General features: G+C 44.3%; 1 protein-coding gene across 1 annotated transcript in view; it reads left to right on the top strand.

The window, feature by feature from the left end:
* Positions 1 to 1746: 1746 nt before the first annotated feature.
* Positions 1747 to 12485, top strand: part of FRAS1 (Fraser extracellular matrix complex subunit 1) — a gene marked incomplete at its 3' end in the record, with an annotated part of 102952 nt that continues 92213 nt past the window's right edge. Inside the window, exons 1-7 of the mRNA XM_009879515.1 lie at positions 1747 to 1837; positions 2106 to 2182; positions 3573 to 3680; positions 6794 to 6886; positions 8768 to 8927; positions 9496 to 9629; positions 12382 to 12465. Coding sequence (XP_009877817.1) covers positions 1747 to 1837; positions 2106 to 2182; positions 3573 to 3680; positions 6794 to 6886; positions 8768 to 8927; positions 9496 to 9629; positions 12382 to 12465 — 747 coding nt within the window. The remainder of the gene's footprint in view (positions 1838 to 2105; positions 2183 to 3572; positions 3681 to 6793; positions 6887 to 8767; positions 8928 to 9495; positions 9630 to 12381; positions 12466 to 12485) is intronic.

Genomic DNA, 12485 nt, shown 5'->3' with positions numbered 1-12485 from the left:
ACCCAGGAATACCACCAGAATAATTGTTGCAATGGTCTCCCCATATTTTTATGTATTTCCACCATGTGTATGAAGTACACGTCCTGCTTTTCTCTTCCATCTCAAAGGAATTAAATGGCCTTGCACTTCAAATGGCTCGTAGCCAGAGCATTGCATTTTACTCAATTTACTGTGACTGTAACGTTCAGACATTTGGTAGCATGACAGAGAATAAAACCCCCCACCTTTCTGTAGAGAAATCAGTAAACTTTACTGTCGCCAGATTTTTCAAATTCGAGGTTAGGTCTATTGCTTCGTAGCCAGGAATCTTAAGCTAAATGTTGAACTGTCAAAAGAGCTGAACACCAAGACCTGCGAACTGTTTGGTAGACTCTCATATCTGAAAAATCAGGTAGTAGTTTTCTGACTATTAACTAGGTTCTGAATTCGTAAAACCTCTGCAGAGATGTGCCAGTTTTGATCTGATACCTGTCCAATGGAAATCACTGACGTGTGCGGATGCTTCCAGGCATCTGCCGGGTGGACTTAGAAGAAGCCGATTTGAGACTGATAGAAGCCAGCCTGCTTAGACTATAACAGAAAACAGGGGAGGGAGAAGACCAAAGAGAGGGTTTTCTTACCAGAAACTTGAGCGCTTAAGTCTCAAAATGTGAGTAAGTGTGGCTCTGTGCTGACCTCATGCCATGTCCTTTGGCCATTATTCCCCTATGCAAATATTTAATTTTATTTTTAATAAAGGAGAGAGGCCACGGTGTGAAGTTTCAGGAGAGCCAAGTGATGAGGCACTACATCTGTTCTCTCCCTTTCCTCTCCCAGCGCTCACCCCACGGCTGGCTCCTGAGACAGCAGCCTCACCCTGCAGGGAGCTGCCGGTTTTGAAGTGCTGCTTTGCGCTGTTGACATCGTTCTCGCACAGATTTTCTCCTTTGCCACCCACTGCTTTGGGATTCTCCTTCCGGTTGGAAACAAACAAGGGAAGGAATAAATCAATAGATGTATCAAATGGTTTTGTCAAACAGATTAAACGTCGCTTTTTGGTAGTGGAAAGATATTAGGAGTTTTGGGGCATTACCGTGGTTTTAGGAGTCTTAGGGTGGATCTGAGTAGAATAAAGCTTTGTTAAAGAGAGCAGAATGAGTTAATTTAGCCAAAGCTTGGCACCCATGTAACTTAACCTGAATTTGTTTTGTAACTGCACCGTAAATCTGCCGGCAGAGATGAAGTCAAGGTTTCTGTTGTACAGCTGCAGCCGTGTGTATGTGAGAGGAGAACCAGCTGTGTTACCAGAGCAGAAATTACCGCCTCTCTGTGTCCTGTTGATATCTTGCCCCACGGGGCTGTACGCTTATCGCCACCTCTTGCTGTTACTAAGCTTGGTGTTGCCACCATCAGCACATTGATAGAAAATCTCCCTAAATTTCTGATGCTGCCGGAGTGGTTGTTACCTTGCCACAAGGGAAGAGCACAGTTCGATATGAACGCAATGCTTTTGTAAAGCAGTGAAGAAACACCAGGATTTGTTAGCAGTATTTCTGCTTATCCCGCTGTTTGCAGGTTTGCGCTCGTGATCCAGCGTCGTAGCGTAAGCTGCTCTGTTTTGACAAAAAGCACTGTTTCAGAGAGGAGGCAACCGGCCTTTTCTACTCGCCCAGTCGGCCCTGGATGCAGGATGGGTCAAAGAAGAGAGAACCTCTACCAGTGCCCTCCTCCAGTCATGCAGGTGTGCCAAAACCTTGTCAGACACCTATGCGTCACCTCTCCCCGTGGCTTGCTCAGGCTGGTTCGAACTACTTCACATTTAGGTTTTCAGAAGAGCGCAGCAGCCGGCAGCTTCTGCGTAAGTGCCTGAGCAAGTGGCCAGATTTTTCAAGATTTTTTTGCTCTCATTAAGCAGTCTAATGGGCCTTTAAGGCACATTTCAGCGTTTTATCGTGATGCTTAACAGTTTTAGTAGTTAGCCCTAAACGTGTTCTTAGTAGTAAACTGTTAATCATCTTTTCATATCTTAATTTGCCTAAGTCGTACTTTACACTGTGAGTAAATTGACTTATGGGAGTAAATCACTATATCATGTAAATGAGTAGCAAAGTCTGGTCTTCTTTCAGGTCAATTAAAAATGAGGCTTAATGGCTTGGATAACGGCACGGCTGTCTGTACTACACAGGAAAATTTCCTGTATGGCGTAAATTTAGACTGGTGTACGCACAGTGGTTGTCTGGAAAAGAGTTGTTAACATGAGAAACTGGCTTCCGTCTTTCCGTTTTCTTTTGGTGGATTTAACTGAAGGCTTACAAAAACAGCCAATTAAATGCAAACATTGCAATTGTATCGTTCATATTACCTCTGTACGTAGTTAATGGTTGGTTTTTTTTGAACTGCCGGAGAAAGGATCCTTGGCCTGGCTGAAGGGACGCTGCAGAGGAGCTGAGTGCAGGCGAGATGTTTTCATAGGAATGGGGATGACAGGCAGACTTGACTGCTTCTCCAGGGTCCTGCTGATGCTGTTTGGTATCAGGATGGCTGGAAGTCAGTGTTCAGGAGTAAAAGAAAAAGAAGGCTTTGTTTTCCAAGCATCCTACCGAAAGTAATGAGTCCCAAGTGGCTGCTCAGACCTTGGAGAAACTGGCGGGAGAGAAGGAGAAGTCTGGCAAGTGTCCAAGCAACGGGCTAAGGACCTGAGCTGCCTTAGGAAAGCATGGTGGCGGCGTGGGATCATGACCCCGGCGCGGAGGGAATGGGAAAGGGGTCAAGCAGGGGTGGTGAAAACCCTTGCGCATTAGCTGTGGGTGTTCCAGTTGGGTGCACTGATTGAGCGGTGGTGACAGCTATTTCCAAATCTGTTGAACTGTCTGCTTGGTCAGAGTCGTGATGTTTTGGAATAAATGTGACCAGGTAGAGCCTGTTCATACCTGGCCGTGCGCTCAGCGTTTTTGACTAGGTCAGTTTAATTACATCGTAGGCTTTTTAGACCTTTCCTTCCATCTTACAGCCTAACGTAATGAGCACAGTTTACATCATGGTTTTGACATGAGAACTTTTTATTTCCGTGATCCTGCAGACTGAAAATTTTGAAATGTTCCGTTCAACGGCTCATTGGGATTTGGGCACGTCACTGTTTACCTGCATTCCCCATCAGCTCATGGGGTGCTGTATGGTACCGCAGCTGCCTGTCCTGGAGTTGGTCAGCCTCAAGGCTGGCTCAGGTGCCTCCATACAAGCTGTGTTCGGAGCAGTAGCTGCAGTTTGGACAGTCTGAACTTCGTTAGAGAGAAGTTTCCCAGAGAGGCCATAATCGCCTTGAGGTTATTGGAGGTTAAGTCCTATCAATTATCTTGCCATTGGAGTGGATTATTTGCCATGCGTGGCCTTGTCTTTCAACTGTGTGTTTAAAGTTGTGGAATGAGTAGTACCAAAGTTGCGCCTGATAAGTGTGTGGGAGGGAGGGGCGGTCTGTTCCAGAGATTACTCTTCCAGTCTGTCTGTATTGAGTTATTTGAATCATTTGCTGTTGCGTAAAATAGCACACGCCTTGTGCCGTATGGGTCTAATTTAAAACTTACGTTTATTTGCAGAATAACACAATTTGGAAGCCAGATTCTTGCCAAGACTGCCGTTGCCATAGCAATATTGTCACCTGTGAACCTACTGTCTGCAAACACCCTCAGTGTGACTTTCAGAAGGTAAGGGGCTGCAACTGTCCAAATGCCAGCTGACCTGTCCTGCGTGGTGGGAGAAATGTCAAGTCACTCTGGAGCTCCCAGCCTTCCCCTGCTTTAAACCCCTGGAATATCTCGAAATGCTCGTTTGGGTCCGCCGCACTGAGTTGCATTTAAAGGAATGGTGGGAGCAGTTGGGGTAATTGGTCCTGCAGTCCCTGTGGAAGCAAAGCTCCTTTTGTATTGAGAGGGACACAAAAAGGATGGAGCATGAGGTGTTTCCCTGGAGGAACTGGCAGAGGTGAAGCTGGTTGCTTATCTTTGTACACCACGGTGACAGCTGCCGTATCGACCTTCTGGGCTGAGCTCTCTTTGAACCCGAGGGTCTGATTCACAGTAGGATTTGGAGGAAGCAAGAGGGAGCAGTGCAATCCTGTTTTGCCTCCCAGGCTGCGTGTGACTGCCCAGGGTCAGGCAGAGCCTCTGTGCCCTTTCACCTCTCATTGATGCAAACCTGTGCAAAGAAACACATAGGCAAAACCCAGCGTGTGAAGCCTTTGTCTCCTTTGCCCGCACTACAGCCTTGGTGTTGGAAGAGCTTGCAGGCAGCCTGCGCTCCAAGAGCGGTCCGGTCCCCAAAGAAAGCCCCTGAGCTGGGCTTGGACCTCCCAGCATGAGCCCAGCTTCCAGTCACCCTTCATTTGAAGGTTGAGCTGGGTCTCCCTCAAACATGCAGATGGACGCTTTCCACTCTGATGAATAACAACAGAGCTGAGATTGTCTGTCTTTCAGTTTCCTCTGCCTTGTGATGGTTGTTGAGCGTTCATTGTCTCTTGTTTATATTTCTCTGTCTGAGCCTTCATTAAAGGTTACAGCTAATTGGCCGTGGAATTGGTCTTGCATTAGCATCTGCATTACTGGGGTAGTACCCGCCAATGACAATGAAAATTAGTGTTTTAAAGAGGCACTGCCAATATAATTATATGGCTTTATGAAGCAGGTTAAGATGTTTTCCAATGTGACAGCATTAACGAGGAAATAATTTTGATTCCTACCGGTTTTCCCCGTTATTATCACTGTGTATTGATTAAAGCAAGACTGAAGTACTTGGATTTTTTTATACTAAGAGGAGAGAAATAGAAAGAGTGCTGTCGTGGCACACCTAACAATGAGTGCGCTGGATGAGATGTTGTTCATTTTTAAAAAATGGATAAATGAAAAGGTGGCAACTCTAAAGCTTATAAAGGGAAATAGATTTATAGCGTGAAATGAATCTGTGTGACTCCTGGACATGGGTAATACTCAAGACAAAGAGTTTAAGTGTTCCATGAAGGTCTGGCCATTTCAATGTTGAAAAGGATCATCAAGGATCCCAGGAGAAAAAAATCTGATCATCCTTCAAGTATAAACACATCGCTGACGAACAAGGTCAGAAATCACCATTCGTCTCCATTTCTTGTCTGCTTGTTATGAGATTTATGCTAATATTGCTGATCTTGTTTTCAGCGACAAGGCGTAAGCAAAACCAGGCAGTCATTGCAAAAAGCATACCCAGTGGTGTTCTAAACATTTGTGTGTAAAACCTACTGCTGTGCATGCCGAATGCTTTGAGTAGGTGGAAAATCAGCAAACATTATTTCTTTTGTGTGAACCAAACCAAACCAACAACCAAGAACAGTTTCTCCACAGCAGGATCACAGTTGAATCGAGTTTAATTGTTTAAGCTAAGTGAAATGCTTAATTTTGTTTCCCACCTCCTAAAAAACACGGCATTGGAAGAAACCTTCAAGTGAGAAACTTTTTTCAGTTTGAAAAATCACAATGTTTCTTTTAGAAAACAGGGAAAGAAAATTTTGACATTTCAAATTATTCTGGTTGCTTTTATCATACAAACAGAGAAGTGAAAGGTAAGACAATTTTTTGGCATCGCAGTGTCTTCATGCCTCCCTTCTGAGCAGGAATCCCTTACACGTTGGCTGTGCCCTTTCAAAGTGGAAAAGATGTCTCCTGAGAAACACTTTTGCAATATTTTGAAGAAGGTGACCTCGTGGATAAAACTTCTCTACATTTCACTTCCCGAACCTGACGTGTTCTTCTCTGGTTTTGGTTTTCTGTTTTCTCCCTCTCCAGCTCCCATGCTCACATCAGTAAAATTGTTTGGTCCTTTTTATTGGTTATTAGCTGTGGGAAGAAAATGCTGAGATCTGTGGTACCTCAGGTGGTGCCAGGGGCCCTCGTGTGCAGTTGCCACCAGTGACAGACACCCTTGCGAAATAAAATCCTCCAGCAGCTGATGCTGTCCTGTCTGTGGGACGCTGTGCCCAGCCCGGGGTATTCAACATGCAGCGGGGAGGAACGTGAAAGCATTGCTTTGGAGGGTCCACGGGGACATTTTCAATGACAGGAGTCTGGGATCCTTCCCAGCGTTGGCCGATGTCTTTACAGATGTGTTTTGCCCTTCATATGATGAGCTGCTTCCATCAGCGTCATCTTTTTCCCTGCTGCCGAACAGGACGTAGCAAGTGGTCAGCTTGCTAAGCCGCTGGAACGTGCAAAGCAAAGTAGTAGTAGCATCACCAGACTATGCTGTGGTTGGAAGCGGTCAGTAGTTTTCAGTTAATTTTAAAGTAGCGTTACTAAAAAAAAAGGTGGTGATTATTAAGCCAAAGAAGTACAGTTAATGGATGCGCATTCATTCTGCCTGCCAGCTGCGCTGATGGTGTGGTGAAATGTTAGACTGAGATCCATCCTGTACATGTAGAAAACTATCTATTGAAAAAATACATCTATACCGCATTTCTCAGGGGTCCTTCAGTGAATAATCTTGGGGTTTGTCATGAATAACTGTTTTCGATTCTTCGTTCTGGTTTGAGAACTAATTCGGCTGGGGGCTTCCCAATTGTACTGTTAGGGCTGTAAATTCTTCTGCTGTTGTTTTGATGGTAAAATGTCAAATACAGCAGACTGATGTGCCACCTCTCAACAAAGGGATCTGGTGTAGCAGCATTGTATATTTTGCTTAATAGGTTTCCTCTCTAAACTGAGAGCACTGGGTCCAGCAGGGCCCCATGTCTTTACCTTCACGTTAAAGTCTGTATTTCATGTGAACAGCTTATTGGATTCTTGTATCTTTTTAGGGAGAAGTTCTTCAAATAGCCCCCAACAAGTGCTGCCCTGAGTGTGCCTCCCGAGCTGAAGGATTTTGCCAGCATGAAGGAAAGATCCACAGCGTGAGTACTGTCATGTTCCTCGGCAGGGGCAATCCTTTCCAGTTCTTAGGTCTCTGTCTGGTGCACGTCAATGAAGGATGCTTAGCTGACATGCAAGAGAAGGATAGTTAATTGGGCTTAGATTCTGTCACTATCAGATCATGTAATATAACGGGAGTTTGGTCGGCAGGGTTTGCAAAAAGGGAATGTCGCTGAGCAATAGGGTGTCCTGCTTGGCTTAAGGGGAGAAAATTTCCCACTCATTCATTCACTTTGCTGTTTCTGTGGATGATTGAGGCGATATAGTAATATTAGGAGGGGAGCAAAGCACATTGAACTTGACGTATTAGCTGTCCTGAAAGAAGGCTTTTTTCTCAGCAGCCATCTAATGCTGGGTAGAGATTGATTGCTGTTGTGCATTTTGTAATCCTGAATTATTCAAGAAGCAGGTTCCAGGATGTGGTTTCACCTAGGGGGGCTGAAAGGCCAAAACAATAAGAAGAAGTGTCTACAAATAAGAAAAAATTAAAGATTCATGGGTAGTACTTAATGAATCATGTCAAACAATAGGCGAATGTAGAAAAATGGCTTAACAGTGAACCCAAGTCCTATGCCTGGTCTCTTAAAGACTTTTCTGTTTGACAAGAGGCAAGTCAGGTCCACATCTTAAGAAATGTGCTGAAATGCCCAAATACATTTGAATATCTGGACCTTACACTCTACACCTGAGATGGATGTTGTAACCCTCCGTTTCAGCGCGAGGCATGACAGGCATGAATCTGCTACGAGCGAGACAGAGACTGGAATAGGAGGGATAGCGCATCCATCCTCTTTTCCTATTCCTTTGTGCCTGTGATTTGGGTGATACTATATTATGTCATATGACATTATATTTCTTCTTCTTGTTGCTGCATTTTGCTTTGTTGTATTCTTGGTGCAGCTTTTGGCTCTCCCTGAGCCTGTTCTTTGGGATGCAAGTCAGGTGTATAAGCAGGCATCCCCACAGGGATTATAGGCATATTTGTACCTGTAGTCATGTGTCACACCCCAATTCCACCGTGAGTTGGTCATTAAACAATTTTTTTGTCAGTGCAAAGTCTCGTCCTGATGGTTGGCACAGATTTCCTAAAGGAAGAGGTTTTCTGTTTTGTCAGTGAGCCGCTGTAATGCTTTATGACTTGACATTTGTTCTGCAGGTATCTAGCTGGAAACACTGGCCTTAGTGGTAGTACCATCGAGGAAAATCTGTATCCACTATCTGGCAAGAGCCTTTTTACTCCCTGCCTAATTCAGTATTGCAAGTTTTGTGAAAAATAACATTCTGTATCTGTTGGAGAATGTTGCAATACACCAACATGTTTCTTCTTGGGGCCAGTTTTTCCTCACCATGCTGCAGAGTAGACATATTTGTTTCTGCGTTAATGAATAGTGAAATCTAATAAGATTTTACTCCTAGTGAAGTGTGTTAACTATGTGGGGTGGGCGGTGTTCACCTGACCACAAGGTGGTCAGCTGTGTGTTGGGGCCCATGGTGAATATTTCTCTAAAGAAAACACGTCTCTAAATTTAGAGTTTGCGCTACAGAAACTGTAGCGGCGAGGGGGTGTATCCAATAGCCTGGGTCTTTTGCAGTGGGTTGTTGCTGGATGCCACTCTGCAACGGGAAGGAAAATCAGGAAGATCTCCAGCTTTGCTACTTTACCAGTATTAAATTACTTTTTGCCCCAACAAAGCAGCCAGGAGTAAGGGCTATAGCGGGCAAAGATTGTCTGGGCCTGCAAAAGAGTAAAGTTAACACAAGTGGAGAGGGGCTTAAAAGGGAGAATATATATTCCCAGGTCTCGTTGACAGCTGGATTCATGCTTGTGTTTTCTGTGCCTTTGGTTGTGTTGCGCGCTGTAGCACGGCACGCAGTGGGCCAGCTCTGGATGTGTGCGGTGCTCCTGTGCCCACGGGGAGGTGAACTGCAGCCCCGCAACCTGCCCAGCCCTCACGTGTGGACGAGGGGAGCTGCAATACGCTGCGCAGGGATCCTGCTGTCCCAAATGTGTGGGCCTCGGCGGTGAGTATTGCATGTGAATGGGGGCACTGTCTGCCTTCAGTGATCCGAGCAGTAGGTCACTGGAAATCTCCTTTTGGTCCCAAATCTGGAAAGCTTTTCTTTTCTTGTTAAGTTCTTCTGGGAAGACACTGGTGTTCTCTTTCTGTCCTGCTACCATATTTACATTTTTAACAGCTTCACCCGTAGGCTAAGAGGAAGTGATCAGCTTTAAGCAGTGAGCAGATGTGCGTAGTATGTCCTTATTTTGCAGACTAAAATCTGGAGAAAAAAAAAGATGCACATATTTCCTATGTACTGAGGGCGGCTTTGGCACTTGCAGGCTCGGACTGCAAGTTCCAAAAATGCCTGAGCTATGGTATACCTTTTCTCATAGAAAGTCTAGTTGGAGAAGTGCATTCAGAGCTCTTAATTCACAAATCTAGAGTAGAATTGTTAGCGTCATACCTACTTTGGCAGGCCAGAATTTTGAATTCTGAGCTGCACAAAATCTGCATTTTGATTACGGGTGTCAGAAAGGGAGTAAAGGGCATCGGAAAAGAAAATTACCCATTGTTTTCTTACCTTTTAGAGCCTTGCTCCTTTGATGGACGCGTCTTCCAGGATGGGGAGGACTGGCGCCTTGGTCGGTGCTCCAAATGCGTCTGCAGGGACGGTGCGATTCAGTGCTTCACAGCTTCCTGCCAGCCGCTACTGTGCAACCAGGTCAGGACCCATCGGCCTTCTGGGGACGTTACTCATGACTGTGCTCTCTCCCTTGGCAAGGGCCGTTTCTCACGCAGATGTAGAAATCAGCAGGCAAATCTCGTGTGTGACAAGTGGGTGATTTGGAAAAGGGAGTTTTGATGTGTGGAAATGATGTGGAGTGCTGGTTAAGTCTGTCAGTATACACGTGCTGTCTGTGTCTTCCCTGATACTTTCTTTCCCCACCATTTTACTCTTACCATGTCTTTGCTGGCTAATTAAGCATAAATTCTGCCTAAAGAAACTGCTTTTTGGTTTATACTAAAGAAATTACATAGGGATGATCAGGAAATGTTTTTATTTCTGTGAGGGAAGGAATGAAAACACAATATTTTTAATGTTTCAGTGTTTGGTTTGCAGCTAAAAAGTTTGGTTTGCAGGTCTTGTTTACTTGTTTTTTTTTTTCTCACAAGAACTCTAGAAATACAGTTGAAAGTGGTCAAATAGGGATGAAATTCCCCTTTTGACTTAGAGTTTAGAAATGCAGGACAACCTCAGCTGAAAGAAAAGTCTCAGAGCACTATTTCTTACATGTGCTTGCGTTTAGAAATAACAAAACCAGTAAGATAAGTTAGGCAAGCTCACGTAGTGACTGACAGTTTTAGTCCAGTTGACAGAATGGGGACGTTGCTGTCTCTGAGGTCTTTGCTGTGGACAAATTACGCGTTCTTAGCACTTACACAGTGCGTAAACCCAACCAGAACACCGCAAGATTATACACAGTGTTAACACAGGGGTTAGTAAAGGCAGCAAACCACAGGCAGTACTTCACACTCTGTACAAGTGACTCAATTTTTTTAATTCTTGTTTTTATATTGGAAGTGCTTAAGAGTGTGACTATGCTCTTTGGGTGTTTTTTCATTGGGCCCACTGTACCAGTTTTCTTGGGCACTTTGCTCTACTCCTTTGCAACAGCATGCCATGCTAAGGAAATGCAGGAACTGGCTCCTGGAATTCCCTCTTTCTGACATTGGCTTTATGTTTTAGGGGCTGCCGTTTCCCAGATATTTTTTAATCTATTGCCATGCTCCAACAATAAATCCAGAAGCTCCCTCGAAATGTGTGTTCTGGCTGAGCACACTTCCCTGTAGCACTGAGAAAAACAAAAGCAGTAGTCATCAACTTTTTTTTCCTGTTGATGCTTACCTAGCTTTCTCTTACTGGACCAGGTGTTTGTGCAGTTAACCCCCCCTTTTTTTTTTAATAGAGGGAAAACCCACCTGTTTCTATGCATGCTAATTGCGTTTTGCTTTGTCCTGAAATACTCAATTAGTATTCCTTGACTAAGTACTGTGCATTAAAACAAATTTATGCCTGCTTTAGATTCCTCCTTTCCCACTCCAAATGGACTGATGTTACCTGCTGCCTGATTGCACTAATGTTTAATCAGCTAATCATTAGGATTTAATTTGTGGAAACAGAAGCAACTGTGTTGTTGCTGTGATGTATCTGAGAATAATTGGCTGAGAGCATCCAAGTTAATGCAGCAGAAAGCCAATTCTGATGGTGTTCCAGATATTTCCTGCCAAGGTGCCTGGTGGAAGGGACATTAGCAAGGATGTGCAAGGATCCTGTTCTGCTCTCAATCATGCCCAATATTTTCTGGCATGCGCCTTTATCTCTCTCACTTTCTTCATTCTCCACTCCCTGTCAATAGCAAATACATAAAATCTCCCAGTATTAAACTCTCGTCTTCCATCTTTCAGATAACTGTGCCCTTCCCTGGGCGCTGAGGGAGAGGAACGTCAAAAATGCTTGCTGCACGCAAGAGTGCACCTGAATGTCCCACCAAAATCCAGGAAAGAGTTCTTTTAACTCTGCTGGAAAATCCATCATTGATAACTTTTATACAAAGTCTTCCACTCTTTCTTTGAAAGCTAGTGATTTGAGTAACAAAGCCGATGGCATAATAGCGCTTGGCACTTCTACACTACTTTCGGTCCACGAGTCACTCTTCTGGTCATGCTGAGGTGGCTGGAGGGAGATGTTGGTCAACAATACTATTCCAAACCATTGGATGTACGTGAAATTGTGGCAGAGGAATTACAAAGATGTTTTAGATGGATGGAGTTGAGGCATGCGGGAACTCTTATATTGATATGAAGTGCCAACCTATTCCAGTGTGATTTAAATCAGTCATGAAAAAAGTTTAAATTAGGGTAATCCACCTTTAAGCATAATTTAGCACCTGTACAGACAGTTATGCTGTATGGATTTAACTAAAGCAGTGCAAATGCCTGAGAGACGGTGAGTGTAAATCACATGTTCAAAGCTTCAAAATGTGGCAGTACCAGGAAAAAAAGCTCTTCTCTCTTCGTCTCATGCTTTACTGCGCTTCTCTACATAGCTTTATGTATACTTTTTCTTTCTCTGTATATCTGTATACCTGAATAAATGTAATCTATCTCGTGTGTGTGTGTGTGTGTGTGTGAGTCCCCTTATCTGCATCTATACACCTGTCTATGTATTTGGAGCTTAATTGCCATCCAAAGAGGCCCAAAAAATGAGATGAAGGAAATATCTTTCTTTCTAGCTTCCTACACTGATCTTATGCTGTGAAGTCTGCCCCCAGATATTGGAGCCAAAACGAAGCCTTGAGGGACTGTGGGTTATCACACAGATACTAAATGCCTGGAATTCCAGGTGCTGATGCTGAGCCCCACGTTAACTGTTCAGGCTCTTATTTTACTTGTCTCTCCTGCTCTCTGTTTAGGATGAAGTTATGGTTACGCGTCCTGGAAAATGCTGCCCAGAATGCGTGCCAAAGCCCTGCTCGGTGTCAGGAAGAGTGTACCAGGTAACTTTTGATGACCCACA

Source organism: Charadrius vociferus, unplaced genomic scaffold (assembly GCF_000708025.1).
Source record: "Charadrius vociferus isolate BGI_N301 unplaced genomic scaffold, ASM70802v2 scaffold1010, whole genome shotgun sequence".
NCBI lineage: Eukaryota > Metazoa > Chordata > Aves > Charadriiformes > Charadriidae > Charadrius > Charadrius vociferus.
Note: the sequence above shows the minus strand (reverse complement) of the source record. Positions and strands in the feature narration are given on the sequence as shown.